Source organism: Athene noctua, chromosome 3, assembly GCF_965140245.1.
Source record: "Athene noctua chromosome 3, bAthNoc1.hap1.1, whole genome shotgun sequence".
In the NCBI taxonomy this organism is placed as follows: Eukaryota; Metazoa; Chordata; class Aves; order Strigiformes; family Strigidae; genus Athene; species Athene noctua.
The window spans coordinates 58,252,436-58,272,726 of record NC_134039.1 but is presented as its reverse complement, the minus strand read 5'-3'; the positions used below and the strand labels follow the sequence as shown (position 1 = coordinate 58,272,726).

Below are 20,291 nucleotides of genomic sequence, written 5' to 3'. Positions count from 1 at the left end.
TCAATAGCTTACATCAATACAAAGACTGAAATCAAGAAGACTGATTCAGGTTTTACTTCCTCAAAGCTGGAGGGAGTTTGGATGCATCATTCCTGTTGATATCTGCCTTTACTTTGTTATGCTTCTATGGAAACCCCAGGAGCCTGCTCCTCATAATCCAGAAAAAGCATGACAGCACTCTCAATAATCGCAGGGAATCCCCGGATTTGCCATTATGGAGGGGTAGCTCTCACATTCGCCTGCAGAGTTCAGCAGGGATGGCAATCAGTGGTTGTTTAACTCTGGCTGGCATGCGCTGCACCCACTCCTGCAGCTTCACTGCTCCCCGCTCCTGCCAGCACCGACTCTAGAGCTTTTTTCTGCAGGGCTGGCAGCTGCCTCCATGCCTCTCCGCTCCAGACAGCACTGCACAGAGACATCTCTGAAGTGCTTGCAAGAGAAATTAAAGAGGTTCCAGCAGGCAGAGGAGATCCCCTGCCAGGCTAAAGGAGCAAAGGACTGAGGGAAAAAGAATCACTGGGTGATTTAATCCTTTATTTTCGTGTCTGTATAAAGGACAGCAGGAAGCATGTGGTACCAAAGGAAAGAATTTTCCATCAAAAAGTGGCATAATTCTTTCTGTAAGCCTTTCTGTGCTCTCAGAAAGAAGTAACTTTTGCTTTTCGGAGGGATCAAAAGGAATCTGCCAGGGGTGACAAAAGAAAGGTAGAACTTAACCTCCTGACATGGTGATAGGATAAGCCAGTATGAAGGAAGATTATGCTGCAAAGACCTTCCAGGGCTGAGAAGAAAATTGTCTTCAGTTGAGCAAAAGAGGAAATGTAACACCAGAGGATTAAGAAGTGAGGGAACACAGTAAAAATGACAAACCAGAGAAAGGTCCCTTCGCACAGCACTTTGAATAAAAAAAAGTGCAGGGATCACAGCAAGAGACAAGAATAATTGTCAGGACACAACTTTAGGTCATACAGTCAGATGAGAACTGTTAGGCCTAGGAGCTGCTGTGCTACATGCAGTAAGAACTCAACACTGTCAAGGGGAATAAAAAGAGACAAAAGACAAAGAAAAACATGAGTTAATGATAGTATTCAAAGTCATATTTGTTAATAAGGGTGGCCAAGGACAATGTCTAGAGAGTCAAGAGGAAAAAACACAGATGGAAGCCTAGCACACTCTCAGCAGCAGAAAATGAGGGTTCAGCACCAAAGATTCAAGAAGCAGAAGTGAAAAACTGGGAAAGGAGGGGGTTTTTAAAAGGAAGGTATGGGGTTTCTACTGTGTTTGGCAAGTTTTTACTGGATTTGGGAAGAGGAATGAGAGTTTCAAAAGGAATTGAGGAAAAGAGGAATGAGAGCTTCAGAAGCAGTCCACCAGTCAAAGAGACAATGACGAATCACAGTCCTTTATGTTAACATGGTATCAACATGGCATCAACATGAACAGCTCCAGCTGATGGAGGAAGGAATGAGCCATACTGAAGGAGATGTAGATGTAACTAGAGCAGTTTTGGACAGCATGTTGGGAAAGGTTAGAGATGACAGTAATAAAACAGACGAAGTGATAGTTAAAGGAAGGGAATCCAACTGGTGTTTTCATGATGGGAAAGGTCTGTGGCTACTACATTTATTTGAGAGGAAACTGAATGACTTTGAGAAATAGAAGGGAAAAAAGAAGGCAGGATGAAGTAGACACACATGATAAGAAGGGAGGGGATAATGAGAGAGAAAGGAAGAGAAAGGATGAAGTCAACATTTGTATGACAGCAGACTGAGAAGCAAATGTGGAAAAGGTTAATGATAGAATCATGCTGTATTTTAACTTTGTTTTTTCTACAGAAGCAAATAGGTAGTTGTGATAGAGTCTATTTCCTCAGAGAAAGAGAAGCACCCAATAAAGTCCAAATAAAGCAAGTTACGTTTTTTTGTAGAAGAAAAACTGGATGTAGATCTGTGAGTGAAGACATGAGGACATAGTAATAGAGAGCTAAAATGTCAGATTAAGCATCACCAGGGAAAAGTGGCTCAAGGGTGAACATGCTGATGTAGAAGTGATAATCATTGCCCCGTAGTCAATGTCTTATCAGTAATCAGAGTTAGCATTTCTCATTACAGCAGTACAGCTGAAGTCCAAAAATTGATCAGAAAGCTTCTCAGATCAGTGTGGCCGTGCAATAAACAAATGGCTCTCAAAAGAAGACGAACCAAACGGGAGGGGAAAAAAAAAAAACAGCAAATACATCCTTCAGGGTGTAGCCTTGCTCTGCTGATTATCTCATAACTTTTTAGTCTCCAGAAAGTGCACTTATTTTCAATTTCCAGTTTCATGTATACCTCCTTGGCCTTGTGCTCAAAATTTACAAAGCTTTAGTTGTCAGCTCTGGGAATTCTCCATCTTTCCTCTGAATATTAGTTACATAATAGCTTGAGCTAAGCAATCAAAGCAGTGATAGGTCAAAAGAAAGATATGCCTGAGGTGATGCAGGAAGTTGATGGCAGAGCTTGAAGCTGAATACACGTTTCTCTGCTATTCAGACAGCACAAAACCCACTAGAGCCTCCCTCACTGTTTAGATTTTGTTGGCTTTTTTTCAAAGCAGCACTGTTTCTGAAGCCAAAGCTACAAAATGCAATGGTATTGAAAGAGCTAATAAGCCAAGGAAATATCCCCAAATGGCACTGCTTTCTAGCTCTCAATGGCACTTCCATGATATTACTAATAAATTATTTATCTTACAGTCAAGATTTTCCACATCTCTACTGTACTTCTCTGTGTCATTTCAATTGCCTGCAACTTAGTACAGTTGTTGAGAAGAGGGGAGAGATAGTAAAATGAGTATGTTAAGTCCAGCCTTCCCCTTGGATTTTTCATTCCTCACCTTCAAAATACACAAGTCCAAAGATGCCATAGCTCTTTGGTACTGACATTTCTAATTATAAAATACAGACTTGAAAGTCATTGTTCAATGCCCCCCCCTTCCCCTCCCCCCCAATCTGTTTTGTGGAATAAATGACTACTATTGAAAATTTTACTTGGTAAGTGGTGACAAGAGCAGACACAGCACTGAAATTTACAGCGATGATTTAAATATTTTTTGACATTGCAGAACAGTGTAGCATTGACATGTCAAGAGTGCAGGATGTAGTAAACAGGACGAGCAGGGAACCAAAAGGGCCAGGACTCCAAGGTCCCCTCTCAGAGATGACAGCGGTGATGACACCTACCTCCTGCACTTCAAATCACCACTCTTCAGGTTCTGTAGGGGTTACGATTTATCTGTGATTCATTAAGGAACGAGCCAGACATCATAGCATTACTTTCCTCCATGCCATGACAACTTTCTCAGAAATCTCAGGATTTTTCTCCAGTGAGTTTATCTGGCATCAGCTTCTTGAGAAAATGCCTTCAGAACTGAACAGGAGGCATCAAGTACTTCAGATCTGAAAAACTGTGAAATAGGTCTTTCATGAATAAAAGGGATGCTTACCAGTTATACTGATATTTATTATTTTTTGTATTATGACAGAATCTAGGCTGCTTATAAAGAAGATGTTTTCATGCTACTTGGTACAAAGAGGGAGCAAATAGACGGTTCCTTATCCCTGGAAGTTTATTGTCTAAGACAACTGACAGCTGCTGGATCCAGATAGACAGGAAAATGATGGGTAAAAATAAGGAATGATGATCAGACTTGACTTACAAAGTTCCTACTGGCATGAAGAATGGTTGCTCAAGGACAATTAGTGAAATTATGTAAGGCAGAGGCAAAGCAGTATGTATGTTGAACAATATATCTGGATTTCCACTGCTCATCAGCAGCTCATAGGAAATTGTTTCTATAAAGAGAAATGTTTACAAAAGCTGTTTTCTTGCACAAGTCTAATGGAACATTGTGAGAACCTGAGTTACCATGAATTAATGCTTGAAGCCACAGATTACAATTTCTAGGTTAATTTTGTCATTAGATTAGCACAGTTTCTTCTCTGAGCACTCCAAAGGCAAACGTATTTTGAATCTGTAATAATTGGTTACAGGTCTCTTACCCAAACTTAAGCATTTTCCACTCGAAAATAAAAACTGAGCTCTGACTAGGATCTTGCTAGTAACCCCCTGCGGCATTTATAAGACAGATGTTTTAAACCTGTTCTGTGTAACAGAGCAGTGCAACGCAGCGTTTCTACAAGCAGCTTTGTCCAAAGCAGAAATAAGATAAAAATCAGGACAAGTTTGACTTAGGCTTTGGGGGTGATCTCAGGCGATTAGCTGGTAACACTTCTAAGTTTTTTTGGCACCATGGTGGCTCCACACTTTAAAACAGCTTTAGCACTTGGTGTAGGAATGGGCTACGATGGCACAAATTAGTGTTGCATGAGAACCTAGATCTGAAAAGAAGTAGGCCCTGCCTGTAGTCAGACTAAACGTAATTTGTGCTATGTGCTTACTGTTAAAGAGTCGGCAACCAGCCCAAGTCGGTATGTTTTTATAATTTTACTTCGATACAGCCGCAGCGCCTGCGTGCTGCCTCTGCTCCCGAGGCCGCGGCTCATCCTCACGCCGCATCCGCACCACACGGCTCCGGCTGGACGCCGCTCTCGGGAGGCGCCTGGCGCCCCCAGGCCGGGGCCCGGGGACGGCTCGGTGAGGCCGGAGACTCCCGGTGCCGCCCGGCCCTACCGCGGCCCGCGGGAACCAAGCCGTGCGCCGGCGGCCGGCCGGGTGGCGGCCCGCGGGGCGAAGGGCGGGCGGCGGCGATGCGTGCCGGGAGCGGGAGGCGGCCCGGCCGGGTCACGCCCGCCGCCGGCCGCGCCCCGCCCCCGCCCCTTCCTGTCATGGCCGCTGCCGGGCTGCGGGAGCGCGGCGGGGCGGCGCGGGCCGGCGCCCCCAGGAGCTGAGGGCCCCGCCGGGCGGCGCGGCGCGGGGGCGTCCCCCGGCCCGGAGCCGGCGGCAGGAGGTGACGGACGGGCGCCGTGCGGGCAGGGCCTGCGCGGGGGTCTGCCCCGGGGAGCGGCCGTCCCGCAGCCAGCCCACCGGCGGTGCGACGGGACGGGACGCGACGGGGCGCGGGCGAGCGGGGGCCGCGCCGCCCCGCTTCGCGCCCGCTCGGGGGAGGCGAGGGCCGGCCGGGTTGCGGCCCGGAGCCCCGTCACCGGCCCCCGCCGCGGGGACCGGCGGAAAAGCCGCTTGTTGCCGGTGGCCCGGGCGGCCTGGGCCGCCGCGGAGCACCTCGGCGCGGTGTTCCGTCGCGTGCAGCCCGGAGTGACCGTCCCCGCGGGTAACGCTACTGCGGAGCCGCCGGCCGGGCGGGTGCCGGCGCGCCTCGGAGGGCCGCCTCCTCCCGGGCTGGGGGGAGCGGGGGGGTGTTGGTCCCGCAGCGAGGGTGTGCGCGGGGGCGCGTACCCGGGACGGGCTGGCAGCTCAGTTCGCATCCCTGCCAGCGTGCGGTGGCCTCCCCGTGCCCACGGGTCCCGGGGATGCCCCTTGCTGGGTGGAAGACGAGGGTAAGTGGCGTGCGGCAGCTGGCACTCCGAAGCACCCGGAGAAGGCGGCCTGTGTGGCCCAGCATGAAGTAAGCCAGGACTGGTGGCTGCAGGGCAGCAGAGCCGGTGCTGACTTACCTCATGGTAAGGCTCCAGAAGGTTAGTTTCCACAGAGTTGCATAACAACTAGATAGCAAACCCGCCGTGACTCCCTCATGATAGTAAGTCATTTACTTTGGTAACTGTGGAGATAAAGCCTTGATTTCCAGAGTCCCACACAGATACTGTAATACACCGATCACATCAGCTGGCTTTTGGCAAGAAAATGCCAGGGGGAGGAAAGGAAATCCCATCACATTCCTTTTGTTTTCCTTGTAGATACCGCTGAAGTACTTGCTTTCCACTGCTTTCCTCGTTTAACTTGCCCTTGGGGTCAGCTGACCATCAGCATGCCTTCTACTGAGAACACCTCAAAACTTTTCTTGGTCCTCGTTTCATTGCTGGTGGTGTTGCCAGTAGTTGAGGCCCTTGACACAGGAGATGCCATCGCCTTCCTACTAGGCCTCGCTGTCAGTGTCGTCGGATTCTGTGCCTGTCTTGGCTTGTACGCAAGGAAAAGGAACGGGCAGCAATGATTTCAAGAAGATGCTCAGATGAATTGAATTTCCAGACACGGAGTGTCTGGGGTGTAAGACTGAGTTTTGGTTCGGGATAACTTTCAAAACCCATGTAGTAGGTATTTCTGCAAACCCCTCTTACTGTGCAATACAGCAGAATCAAGACTGTACCCAGTAAAAGGGCTTTGTAGGATCTGTCCTCATGGCAGTAGGATGTTTTAATATTGCTTGTGATTAAATACTGCCTTAGAGAAGGGTAAGAACTTTCTGAATGGGGAAGGAAAATCATAGAGTGGTTCACAGTGTTTATAAATGGAACATGTGAGGGAGACCATCAACAAGTTCCACAATTTTGGTTTCAAAGGTTAATCAGGAGGAAGCAGCTATTAATATTCCAGTCAGGGTGACAGAGCTTTGGAAGTACTCCTAACTAGCTAGCTAGCTAGCAGACTGCTTTGACTTCCATGCACGTGCTCGCATTCTTTGTAATGACAGTTAACACCTAACAGCTCACTTCTGCTGTCACAGGGATGAGACTTCAGAGAACTAAGAAAATAATGGAAAACTTTTTCTTAGGGTTTTTTTTTTTTTAGAATGTGCCTCCCCTGTAGCCTATGTTCTTGTTACCAAGTAGATATACTTAAGAACAGGGCCACTATTTTTCTTTAACATGTATTGGACAGAAAAGTACATGTAAGGCTACGTAAATCAGATTAGGGATATGGTTTTTGTTTCTTGTTTATTTTTTGTGCTTGGCTTTCCTTTAGGCACAGCAGGTTTAAGGCTTATTTCATTTGGTGCTTCTATTTTTTTTCCCCAAAACTGAAGACTTACCCATTTTAATGAGGAGTTATGTGTGGTATTTCTGCATTAGGGGGTTATTAGAATTATAACAAGACCATTGTGTGTGTTTCTTTTGCAATATGGAAAGAACGTGTTTTGTTAAAACCCTAGTTTTAGTCAACAGGTCCATTATTCTCAAGTGTCTTCCTCATGACCAAGTTATGTTGCTAGCTTAATATTTAGTCTTCTTACCTAACTGATGCATATGAGTTCCACAAAAGATTAGGACCGAAACCAAATTAAAAAATCATGATACAATATGGGAGATGTAAATAGTCTTAATTCTATTCATGCTCAGTCAGATTGCATGGTATATGCTTGAAAGACTCTACTCAGTAGCATATCCAGGACCTATTTCTTTAAGTACCAAAGGTGAAATGGCACAGCGAAGAATGTCTACCCCAAGTCCCTCTCGCTTATTAGAGTATTCCAGCTGTTTGCATGAGACAAGGAGCACAATCTGTGCAGAAGGAGTGGCAGAGTAAGGATGATAGGAAGGTGAGCTCTCCACAATTCACAGAATTTCCTTCTGATCCTATGCTGTGGACACTGCCACTCTTGCTAGAAATCTTGGCTTTTATCTTTCAGAGCTGGGGAAAAAGGTTAAAGATATTGCAGGACTATATGTTTTGATACTATTCCTCCCCTTCCTCTGTAAATCTCTGTTCACTAGAGCACACTGCAATGGCTAGAAGAGTTATGAGGCAGGTCTTATATAAGTAGTTGGGTGGGCAGATCATGTTCTCCATATTCCAAGATTTCTGTATGCCATTTGTGGCTGGTTTGACTTCTCCAGCCTCTGAGAAGACACAAGCCCTGGTTATTTCAGTCTTGCAATTTATGTCCTACTCTTATGATTGATAGAGGGAGGAAGGTAAAGTGAAAGCTTCCAGAATTGCGTGGGGTTGAAACTGTAGGAGTCAACCCAGCAAGCCACAAGAATATAGGTTTCTGCTCCCAAGTTACAGAAATAATAATGGTCACAAGGTTACTCTGGTGAGATGCAAGTCATACCACATAGCTGTTCTTGAACCCTTTCTGTGGCTTCCAAAAGTCAGAAAGGGACATGGTGCACGATTACTATGTACAAATGAAATTTAGAGCCTTAACAGGAGCTTCAGACATTAGTGTTGCCTTTGAAAGCTGCCTGGCAGCAGTAGATGATCCTGTATGTGATTATTCAACTGGGTGGATGCAAGCACACATCAAGTGTGATCTTCCATGTTCCAGCTTGGCTAAACTCTTACCTTTAAAAGGCCAACCATAAAATGACCACTCGATTCACCTTTTTTTTTTTTTTCCCCAAATTAGAGAATTTTGCCATTTTTTCAGTAGAATATTAAATACTGCTCTTTCAATAGATTTTATCACAAGCAGCTTTTCAAGACTCCTTTATCTTTACTTTGGAAAAGATCCCTGGCAACAGTTTCACTGCAGGAGAACAAAATTTTAGCAGAGTAATTAGCGTCAGGCAATAGGGATATGAAGAACTGTGTTCTTTGCCCGAAGCTGTATGTACTTCGTTGAAGGATGTTTGCACAGCCTAATGGCGTTGTTTCCTGGGTTCTGACAGAAGCTTTATTGTTAAAGACCTGCATTTGTCAATGACTTGAGTGTAAAATTGGATATCCCTGTTTTTCTTCTGTCTTAATAAACTTTCATGTATGATTTGTCATCAGCTTGATGAAGTAGTTTTTATGAAAAGGAAAACTGGGATCACAGAAATGACTGAAACTGCTGAAATTCCTTGTATTAAATACTATTTTCTTACATACTTTTGCTTATGTTAGGTGACCTTACAAACTGATTTGTAAGGTGTGTTTTCAGTTGAACTTTTGTACAGTGAGTGTACTTTTGGTCCTTATTACCTGTTTATCTCATTTCAAGATCAGTTACTTGAGAGCACTTCAAGGTGGCTGGTCCCCCTACTTTGAAACTGGCAGCTTGCCATTGTGGAGAAGGCAGTTTCTCAGGTACAGCGGACATGGAAGTATTCATTTTTCCTTTTGGCTATGAATTTTCAACATTACTATTATTTAGTTGCCTTTACACTAGAAAAGCCATTTATGGCGGCTTTCTAGCTGGAGACCCAAGGATATAAAGACCATTTTATTTTTTTCTAAAGAGAAATCACATTCTAGTGCTTTGTAGTTATTTGAATGATACTTTTTTTTAGAATTCAAAAGAGCTTGTTTTATCGCAGCATTTTATGAAAACGGGGTTCTAGCTCTTTTGGGACTTCAGCTAGTGCACAAAGCAGTTCATTTTGGCTGTCTTGGGAGCAGAAAGCAAAAATGGCCTGACAGTGTCCACCTCTTAACAAATACAACCTACCCTCTAATTAGTGCAAGAAAGCTGCAAGTCAGGAATTAGTACCTTTTTACTGCTAGGATTTCCATCTGCTTTAACAATGGCTAGCTCAAAAGCAGCCATCCTGCAAACAAATATTTAACAGCCTGCCTACAGTCCCTTTGTGAATGGACAGAAGTCTTTCACTCCTCATGGCGTACCTTCAAGTGCTGCACACCAGCGAGGTGTTACCTGGGTACAGCAGTGCTGGGGACTGGAATCCAAACACTTCAACCAGTTCCTAATGAACTTGCTTCTATGGGTGTATGAAAACTGGCAAACCACTGCTGTGAGACTTTTATCCCACTCAGCTAAATCCTGCTGCTGGTGGTGATGCCACTTTAATGCTATCGTGAGACTTGGCAATTCTATGGCATCTTCCATCTGAGAACCCTACTAATGTTTGTATCCCTATCATATCCTTTGATGAGTGGAACAAGTGGAAGGAGAGTCAGTGACTTGCAGTGGTATCATGGGAAGGAGGCGGTTACTCCAGGATGCTCACTGAGATTTCTGGAGTGTGTTGTGCTTGTGGTTCTCAGCCACCATGCCCCTGCCATGCAAGCTGTCCCTGGACTAACCCAGAGACTCTTGTGTATTGTCCAGAAACAGTCTGAAGACCTGGTTCGTCTTTGCACAACATTGTTTACATAAGCTTTGTGAGACAGGAGTAGGGAGTTCACCATTTATAGTAAGATAAAAGATGACTAAATGGATGAACCATAATAGGTCTGTTACCATAGTAAGTGCTCTAATCATTATACTACAAAAGTAACCTTTCCTTTCATTTTTATATCTGATGACAGGTTTGGCAGATCTAAACTGATGTAATAAGAGATTGTTAGGAGTGGTGGAAAGGAGGGCTCGGATCTGGTTGTCCTCCTGGTTGACACTTAAACAAATTGTTAGTAAATGATCTAAAGTCAACAGAAAGTGTGGATTGTTCACCAGATTAAAAAAAATAAGACCACTAATTCTAAAACAAATGCAGCAAAACATACTGGGTGAGATTTGATGTGACTAAAGATGCACAGGACACATTCCTTAATTCCTGCTGAAATCAATCTTCAAAACTTTTAAGGGACAAGTTTAAATACATTAGATACTGACCACACTGTTAAGTGTTAAATTGTTAAAGAAGGTAACCAGTTTTGCAATTACAAAGATTTTCCGTTCATATGAATACCCAGTAGCACCTAGATATTACATTTCCAATATTCAGAAAGCAGGCTTTCCAGCAAGCAAGGTGGAATTTACATACCAAGCTACGGTATGGTAAATACCATAAAAGCACATCTACTTTGAACTAAAATAAAGGAGCAATAAAATTATATAGAAATGCAAAACATTTCCAATGCTGTATTGGTCTCTCTGGCTCAGTTTCTCTGTAATGAAATTTGAAAGTACATGGGAGGTTCTGTCACATTAAGGTGCAGGCACACTAGACAATAGCATTTTGTTTCTGGAATATTCATCTGATCAGATCAGAACAGATATTTTCATGAGAAAAACAAAACAAAACATCCCTTTAGGGTGATAGGCAAAGACATCTGTATAAGCTCTCAGTGTAAGTGGAGACCTGAACATGGAGTGGCCTCCAGCAGACCTAGGAGTTGCAACCATAAGAGGCAGGAAAGAAAGAATCGTGTCCCCAGACAGGCTATTGTAGAAAACTGGAGTTTGCTGCTGGGTATGGGTAAAAGTTTGTGTTCTGCTTGAGCCTTCCTGTATTGGCTGTATTCCTCCTCTCTAGTCTTTGTCTTGGAAGTTTTAACTGGAACCAACACTACCGGCATCCTCCCCAGCTGCCGTTCACTGAAGGCACTAAAATGTGTGCGCAGATCTCTGTACTGCTACTCTGCACTTCGCAAGTATAAAAGCATGAAAATTACCTTCTCTTCCTGAATGGAGTTAAAATGCTACAGCGTAACACAGTTCCGTAAAACTTACTAGAGAAGGCTCCGTCTTTTCCTTTTGTTCTTCAGTTTGTGTGGCTCTTTGCACATATTGTGATGATACTAATCATAAATTACACAACTACACGTCCCTTCCCTCCCTTCTCACAGAAAAGCAGCAGTCCTAAAACATGACCAATTTTAATCTTGGCATGATTGAAGAAAATTGTCACTTTTATCAAAATATGTCCACTTTGATTTCATGAATTACCTGTGAAACAAGAATATCTTTACTTAATTCTAGAACTGTTCAAGGACATTTTCTGCCAACCTTTTTCTGATGGCTATAGAAATTACATGGTCAATACCTGCATTATTTCTCAGACTTTAACCTAACATGATTTTTCATAAGTCACACGGTAGCAGTTTTAAACTTTATTTGAATCTACTCAAATGATCTAGAGGATTAGCAGAACCCATGTTGACTCATTTTTCCTCAAAAGTACATCTTTATTTCAGTGTCTGCAAGAATAGCGGGAACAATTACACCTTTTTAAAGTTTGATCTTTTCAGAAAGGCCATTTGTGGTCAACTTCCAAAAGTTTGAGATTTGGAAACAGCATATCTTCTACAGACTCTATAGACTATAACCTGTGTCTACAAAAAGAAAAAAAAAGGTTCTTTTTCATAAAAAGCATATTGCAGTGGGTCTTACCTAAGTCACTTTTCATCTCTTCATAAAAATTAAAGATGTTGATCATATATCTGGAGCAGTTGTCAATAAGAAACCAGTATTCAGCAATAAATGTCACACAGTCATGTTTTTCATTCTATTGTATTTGCAGAAAGAAAACATAAATCCCAGAAACCATTACACATTAAGGGTAGGCAAAAAGTGCTTTTCCGAAAACAAGTCAGTGTTATCTAGTAATAATTATGGCCCTGCTGAAAATCTCAGTGAAGTCAGTTCAAAAAATTTTATTGTCCTAAAATGAAATCAAGCTCTCCTAAAGGGATGACAAAACTGTGTCTTTTGAATCTCATGCAATTTTGCCACAACCATCTCCCATGCCAGGGTTATGGCAGCAGGCTGTCCTGATGCAAGGGCTGCTGGATAACCTTAAATCCTGCCTGGGAAGTGACAGACAGCTGGGTCTCTCCAGATGCCAAATGCATGCCCAGGACACTGCTACCCTCTTGCTCCACAGAGCCATCTCCTGCTGTGACAAAAGCTAGGTAGGTGATCTGGTATTTGTTTAGACATTCAGGAATAGCTGTGTGGCTTATACATCTTTAACCTTCATTCATGCCACATTTCAAAATTTAGTATTGTATTGAAGTTCTAAGGCTTGGACAACAGGCCCAAGCCAGAGTTGACCTATAGATTAATCCTGTATTTTTTATAACTGATAACCATTGTGCTAGTGGGTATTGTACTAAGTTATAACAACCCACCTATGCTGATGTAAAAAGTGCTAAAGCGTTGAAATACTGAAGCCTGAACAACAGGCCCCGAGCCAAAGATGCTAACAGTATATGGTCATTAGTGAAATATGTATGCTCATTACTGAAAGATGTAGCTTAGATATCATATACTCATGATGAATGTAATGAAAACATCTATCCTGAATGTATCTTTCTTCTTCCTTGTGTAGGGGCAAGTTAACAAGGCCATGAAGCCAGCTGTCCAACCTTGGGACCAGACGCGTGGCCTTGTTCTAAAAAGAACATAAATAAATTAGATAAGCAGGGGAACTCCCTTAGCTTCTCCCTTGAGCCCTGGCCAGGCTCTGGGGGAATCTAATGTGAGAGTGAAACCAGAAATTTTCTGCTCAAAAGAAAGGTGCCAGCTATTCTGGCTTGTCGATCTCTGGTATATAAGGCTGGACCCGCTCACAGCAACTTTGTCAGCCTCACCTATGTGTGGAGGCACTGCGTAGGATTTCCCCCTTGCCGGGACAGGCTCTCCAAACCCTCGCTGTAACCGGGGCTGCCCAGCCACTGCGGGGCTGGATGATGGTAACGTGTGCAAGTGGTGATGTGTCTTTCTTAATCACTGTTCTCTCTCTCGTGTAGTAATGATTTGATGCATTACCCTGTATTTTCCAATTTGTTTGCTTTAAGTGCGCTATTCTGTCTTTTCTTACTGCATGTTTTCTTATTACTTTGTTATATTATTTAGTTATCCCCAGTAAAATACGCCTATTCTTTTCACTCTGGTGTCCGAGTTTAATTGATATCCTTAATCAGCAAAACGTGTGTATTACACTTTATTTTTAAAAACCCTATATATAATCTTTTAAAATATGGAATATGTGCATGGGCTTGGGTGAGTGCTTGCATTTGAGAGAACTAGGAAAGCAGAGGTCATTCTGTCAACTGAAATGATATTTCTAAATTGTCAATCCACAAAAGGGGAAAAAAGAAATCATCTTTGGGAAGAGGCTGAGCCAGGAAATGTACGAGGTGACCTCCAGAGGTCCTTTCCAACCTAATTTACTGTATGATTCTATGAAATCCTAGTTGTAAATGTGATGCATAAACAGCAGCTCAATTCACTCGTATCTTTATGGCAAACAAGGATATATTTGTGGTGAACAAATCTAATCACAGTGTGAGCCCATAGGGAACCTGACCGCAAAAGCTGTGAGGCTGTTCAGTCATCATGTAAGACCACAGGGAAACCAGATGTACCAAGATTCTCCCACTGCGTCTAGTGAAACTCAATCCCTGAGGCATTAAAAGGTTATGGAAAAAAGGAAGCAAATAGCATATGTACAGTAATCCTCTTTTCAGAGCAGGATTTTTAGCAAAGGGTTTATGGGGCCAGTGCTGCGCTCCAAATGGAATTCAAGTGCTTCAGTGCAAAGCCCCAAAGGCGAATTACCTCAACTCCTGCCCAAGTCAACATTTTGAAAATATTAAGATTTGACAGCCTGAATAAACGACTGTGTTGCACATGGAGTTCTCATTGGCATCAGTGGGAGTTTAGGACAAGGTCAGAACCAAAATACAGGTCTGGATGCAATAGCTACGTCGATAGGATGGAGGGGTCCTTGTCATTTGACCAGTAGTGCACCTTGCACCAGATGGTGCTCATGGGGAACTGCAGCCACATTAGGCTCATCTCTATCTCTTTCCTTAGGAAAATATTAGCTGAATTATTCACTACAACTGAATGCCAAATTTTCATCTGGTTGAAAAACAGCCTGAAGTTGCTGAAATCAGTGCAGTCATCCTGATTTAAATTAATTTTGGACAGAAATCACAAGAGGCTTCATTCTGACCTTGCACCAGCTCTTACACTTCTGTGTAATGCAACAGAATTATTCTAGATTTCCATTTATGTGAAAATCTAAATTGGTTCCTAAAATAGATGCTGGGTTTTTTTCTTTCAGCCTGCTACCAGTAAATTATTTGACCTACATCTTAATAAATATTAGAAAAAAATATTCTCTCCACTCTTATTCCAGAAATACACTTCATAACATCTATATTCAACTTAGACTCCATTGTTTCTCTCTGCCCCAAGATTTATCAACCAAGGCCAAGAGAAAACCACAAGACAGCCCACTGTCAAGGACACCATACTAATATAAAGTGCCTCTTCACACACTTCTAATGTATGTGTGCTGTACATATCTGACATAATATCAGCTTACCTTTCTGCCTTGTTGCTCTTACCATTTCAATAATAAGAGCAAAGAGTTTATGTGAGGTTCTCTGTGTCAAATGAGAAGCACTTTGTAAATTTTCTTTTCCTATCCGGAATTAACAATGAAATACCAGTAAAAAGGATTATATGCTCTCAATTTCAGAAGGACCAGCAAGGAAATTATTATAGCTGTAGATACAAATGTAAAGCACACTTCATGAGTTTTGCCAGAGGTTTCTCTGCTTAACACCCAGTACTCTTCACTGGAATTAAGAACTAAAATCCCTTCTGCTTCCAAAGGAATACCGACTATCCAATAGCGAATGTGATCACTTCATGCACACTGCCAAAATAATCTGAAATCGGCTGTACATAATAATTTTCAGACTGCTGCCTTAATATATTGTAATGCCAACTGTACTCAGGACAATGAAAATTGCCTGAGTTAGTGCAAAATACAGGCCTTGGGAAGCAGATGTCATAGAAAGAGGGTGAAGAGTCACTGACATACATACCTTAAATACATTCTCTTTCATGCAGTAGTAGCTGAGCCATTTGCTCAGTAAGAATTCCATGTCCTCTTACAGGACTGAAATTTTGGGGTTTTTGCTATCTGGTGTGGAAAACCCACTTTCCTTTTGCCCAGTGTTTGCAAAAGATGTGTTCTGGTTTCACAAGAAATAAATGTTAAGGAAGTAAATTTCATGAGCAAAAGATTCTTTTTTTCGTCTGACCGCTTGAACCCTGCCACCTGCTTACAGTAAGTATTTCTGGTCTTATTACAAAGACTGAAAAATGTGCAGCTTATATGGAACTGAGGCATTTGTAAAGAGTTTTATAAGTACATATGTTTCTCTAAACTTACCACAGAAATACTAAAAGCCCATAAACTACACTGGTTCAAAAATTTGCTATATAATGCAGTTTTATTCACATTACAGCATACCTAAGCCTTAAACCATAATGTTGAGTCAAAAGTCTACTAGACTTGTATCTCTTTCTTAATTTTAGCACTTGGAAGCCCAATGTTAAAATCTCAACATATTCCTAGTATAATATATATAATATATATATTCATCCTCTTACTCTTTCTTATATTTTTCAATTTCAGAAGCCTCCAAGCATGATTCAACATGTAAGGTTTTTACAATGAAAAGCAGCATTTAGCATTTTCTGTTTTGAAAGGCATCTTACTGTATCTGTTCATTAGGAGCCATATTTGAATATCCATATCCCAGTTTGGCAGATTTTTAAGTGAAGGTTAAAGGGTTTAAGGGTTGAAAACCCACCTCACCTTAAAATAGTTTTGGTTTAAGTAGGTTCATAATTGTATTCCAAGACTGACAAGTTGAAGTGAAAGATTCATAATTAAGACTATAACTTTAGCTCTTTCCAACTTCTCACTGTATCTACCGGAGGTTATCCCAGCTGCATTCATTATCTAACTAGGTTTGCCTAAATTGGTCAAAAGTGCATTTAAATGTGGCCTTGCAATCCCATTAATTCTATATTCTCAAATTCCTCTGTTTGCTTGTGACAGCAAACAGTAACTTCTTACATTCCTGCAACAAGTATTTTCTTCTGATTTCTTCTGTCTTACTCCAGAATGGCCATTAAGTTATCTTTTCTAACTTTTAATTCTCTTTCAGCATCACCCAGTTTTCCAAGATGGGATCCATGTTTTGGTAACTAACCCGCTTAGGCAAATAAATCATTCTGAGCAATTGCCAGGTCTTTTTGTCTGAAGGTCTTCCATTTGATTTCGGGTTGTCGGCATTTCATTATGTTCATTGGTTGGCTTTGTGGCAATGTCCTTTGAAAATCCAACGCACTGAAAAGGTTAGGAAAAAAGAAAGAACGAACTGCTCTTTTCAATATACAACGTGCAGGTTGAAACAGATATATCTTGAGGACTCATATCAAAGAGAATTCCTAAGTTTTACATAAATCCCTCAAATTGCCACAGTTTTGTTATACATGCATATTTATGAAGAGATATTATACATAATAGAGAGATACAGTATATCAACTAAATGTTCTGTTCGCTTTTGAAGCATTACATTAATACCAAATCTACAGTGAAGCACAGAATTACACAACAGGTACATTTTACTTGGCTACTGCTGGTCCTGTACTGTGAGGAACTGATGTGTTCACTCATCAAAAGAGTGCTTTTATGTCCAGGTACATATCCCAGATTACGAAAAACAGATTACTATTATTTAGATCTCTTATTTCCACATTTTATTTTAATAATGGAGAGTGAATAAGTTCACCGAGGCTTAATAAAATTGTGAAGTAAGGGGCTGTAACAGCTTAAGAGGTGATTTAAATATCTAAAACACGGCTTGAACAGAATTTAGGACATACACCCTCCAAAAAGGGACCAGAAATCCCTCGCTGCAGCAACAGCAAGACTTACCAGTGTTCACTTTTCAGTTGACATTTACACATTGGATCTGAAGTTGCCAGCTTTACATTCATGTGCAGAACTTCCCAGGAGTGCAGTGCAGAATCTCTGTGATCCAGATGTGAGACAGAGCATACTCTAAGTGTCTCGCTCCCAACAATGTCCCTAGAAGAGTCTGATCTGAGTAGTATGTTCAGGTAAGGTACATCAGCAGCAGTGCTGAGCCCACTGAATACACAAATGCTGCAGGAAGCCCACCTTTTCCATAACCACCTAGTAGTTACATTACATGAAACAGAAGATCTGGAATTCAAGCCCAGTCTCCTACCTCTAAAAAAAGTTTCCTGGAGTTCCAGGAGGAATCCCTGAAAGCATGCTCTCCTGTTTATCCTGGACCCTCTATGTGTGAAAATGCAAGAGCAATGGCAGGGGTGGGGTTGGGATGTGGACAAGAGAGACTGACTCCCATGTCATTGCTAACATTACACTTGACTAGTTTTGTAGGTGACATTTCAATAAAACATTCATTCTTTCATACCTCCATGAAATAGGCAACACAGTAATAAATCTGTATTTACAGTTGCATCATAGAGCTGTGTTCACGCAGTTCCTCCTACCGTGTCATCACAGTGTTATTCTGATAGTACCTGCAGAATTCAAACTTTCATCTTTAACAGATGACCTACCTTTATCCAGAGATAGACTCGTCTCTGCAAGTATAAAACGTAAAATTGTTTCTCCTTATAAATGAGAACATTTCATACTTAATATCCAACAAACTGACAAAATGGGACGATGGCATTAGGTTCTAGATATCAAATTAGTTGCAGTGAAAAGCTGAGTTGACACAAGAATTTTTCCACCTTCTAGATCATAAGACTTGAAGCTCACTAGTAGAACATATATTCATGCTAGCTGCTTGCAAAGCCAGTGTTCACTCTCCATCTCAGACATTACAGACCTGACTCTCCACTGTCTCAATCTCATGCATTCAAAGCAATTATCATTCTGCAGTATACTTTTTTAACCAATTTATTATTTTCTTTGCAGAGCTTTAAATCAAGCCAGTCATTATACTGTACATGTCTGTATTAAATTAAAATTTGAAAAATAAATTAGTAGTCTAATTTCTAGATGTGAACTGGTCATATAAAAAAAAAAAAAGTATTTCTAAAATTAACACTGTTAATTTTTGCCCCTGAGCACAGCCCAAAAGTTCTCTAAAAGATGTCAGTGACAATTATCCTATATTATCCTATTATTTTTAAATCCCCCTCTCAGTATATTGCTAGAAATAGAAAATGCTGTTGCCAAATAGTCTCTCTAATCCTACAATATATTGTCCACTCATGGTTCACCTCCAACCCAACCTTAAAGAGTATTTATATAGTATTTATATATCTCTGCTCTACAGAAGTGATTGATTTGACATATATCCCTACACACTAATAATACTGTACTGGGTCTGGGTCAAACCACCACAAATACTCATGCAAATATGAGCACTGGAAGAAACAGCAGTAACTGCAACAGAAACAAGGGGGAGCTCAGCAGTGTGGCAGTTGATCCGCTCCATACTGAACTGATGAATAGGGGTTGTGTAGTCTGTCACAGAACCAGCATGGGCTCTGGGTCTAACACAGTGCTATGCCTGCTACTTGCCATTCTGCCCCTGGATACAGAAACCATGGTGACATATCTAGTGTCCCGTTCAGCTGAACAGCTGAGCACAGCCAACCCTGGTCACAAAGAGTTCAAATGCATAAGGGATTAAGATTCCAGGCCATGGCCGTTTTTCACCAGCAGATGAATCACTGCTGTATGCTGAAGCCTCAGGTATGGACCAGTGTCCCTAGGGAGTGATAGCCAGCCTGAAAGTGGTGTCCAGCCTGAAAGAACAGCAAGGGAAGAAGGTAAACTGTAGGACAAGCAATCAACACCTACATTCACAAAATTTATAGGAACCTCACCTGCCTCTGAGACCTTTCTGCTCAAGTATCTGACTTCACTAAAATCAGCCTCCAGGTTTAAAAGACAGTGGAGGGGAGGAAATGTGCATAAATTCACTTAGTCATTATATAGCTTCATGACACAAAGTATATGAAAAATAATGAACCATAATCACTCCTTTCATTAGGCCCCGACAACGTCCTAATACTCTCCAGTGAGCCAACAGCACAGAAAGAGATGGGAGCAATACATGCTGGAAAACTACAGAAGAGCCTGGGATACAGTAGGTTTACATAACTGGTATAGTTATGTGCATCATGAGGCTGTCTACACTTAATATCAGGTGCATAAAAATGTTGGATGCAGCTTAGCTGGAAGAAGTCATCCTTCTGTCTCTCAGGCATTTTTAGGTTCCTCTCTCAAGGCAAGCATTCTGTTCTCTAATGTCACTAACCCCATTCATTTTGCTCCACTGGTGTCTGCAATGGTGACAGGAAAAAAGCGTTTTTGAATGCTGTGATTGGCACTGTTAATGACCATGACACTGCAGAGCTGCTGTGTGCTTCGGCAGTGGTTAGCTGATTTCAGGTCCTGAATTTCTATTTAGTAAAGTAAACCAAGAGTACTACATAGCCTGTGAGAAAGCATTTTACTGAAAACTCAAGTGTTAAAATAGCACAGACAAAAGGACTATAAAACATAATACCTGAGAAGGGGTGAGGTGCCCAAACACTTCCTTTGTTTAAAAAAGAAAACCTACAAGCTTTTGTCTATCGTTTCAAAAACTAATAGATGACTTCTAAAATCACAGTAACACATTCCCTGACTGGAGTAAATTAACACAGCTTTCTACGTTAGTGGTCTGACATGCTGACTTGCATTGGCTGGAAATCTCTTACGTGGGGATGCTCCACTTTTACCCAAATGTGGTTGGTAGTGTCAGAAGGTAAGATATGAGAACAACGGTCAGTGAAGAGACCATGCATTGGAGTCAGAAAGCCCTTAGCATGGCCCTGGGAAGCGCTCCCAGTTCAGCTTCTAAATTTTGAAAGATTCTCTACGCGTTTCTCACCAGATTGTTTTCATATTATCGGTTAGA

General features: G+C 41.9%; 1 protein-coding gene across 2 annotated transcripts; it reads left to right on the top strand.

Annotated features, from left to right (window-relative positions):
* The first annotated feature begins 4,818 nt into the window (after positions 1-4,818).
* Positions 4,819-8,608, top strand: SMIM30 (small integral membrane protein 30). 2 transcript variants are annotated; one of them, XM_074903118.1, is made up of 2 exons: positions 4,819-4,947; positions 5,852-8,608. In XM_074903118.1, exon 2 carries the CDS (start codon positions 5,923-5,925, stop codon positions 6,106-6,108), a length of 186 nt encoding a protein of 61 aa, XP_074759219.1. In that variant the 5' UTR covers positions 4,819-4,947; positions 5,852-5,922; the 3' UTR covers positions 6,109-8,608. The 2 variants fall into 2 exon arrangements, with proteins under 2 accessions (XP_074759219.1, XP_074759220.1); XM_074903119.1 differs by lacking the exon at positions 4,819-4,947 and adding an exon at positions 4,956-5,268.
* Positions 8,609-20,291: the final 11,683 nt, after the last annotated feature.

What these genes read in the sequence shown, in the direction of transcription:
- SMIM30 (XM_074903118.1), top strand. Translation starts at nt 5,923, where the DNA reads ATGCCTTCTACTGAGAACACCTCAAAACTTTTCTTGGTCCTCGTTTCA.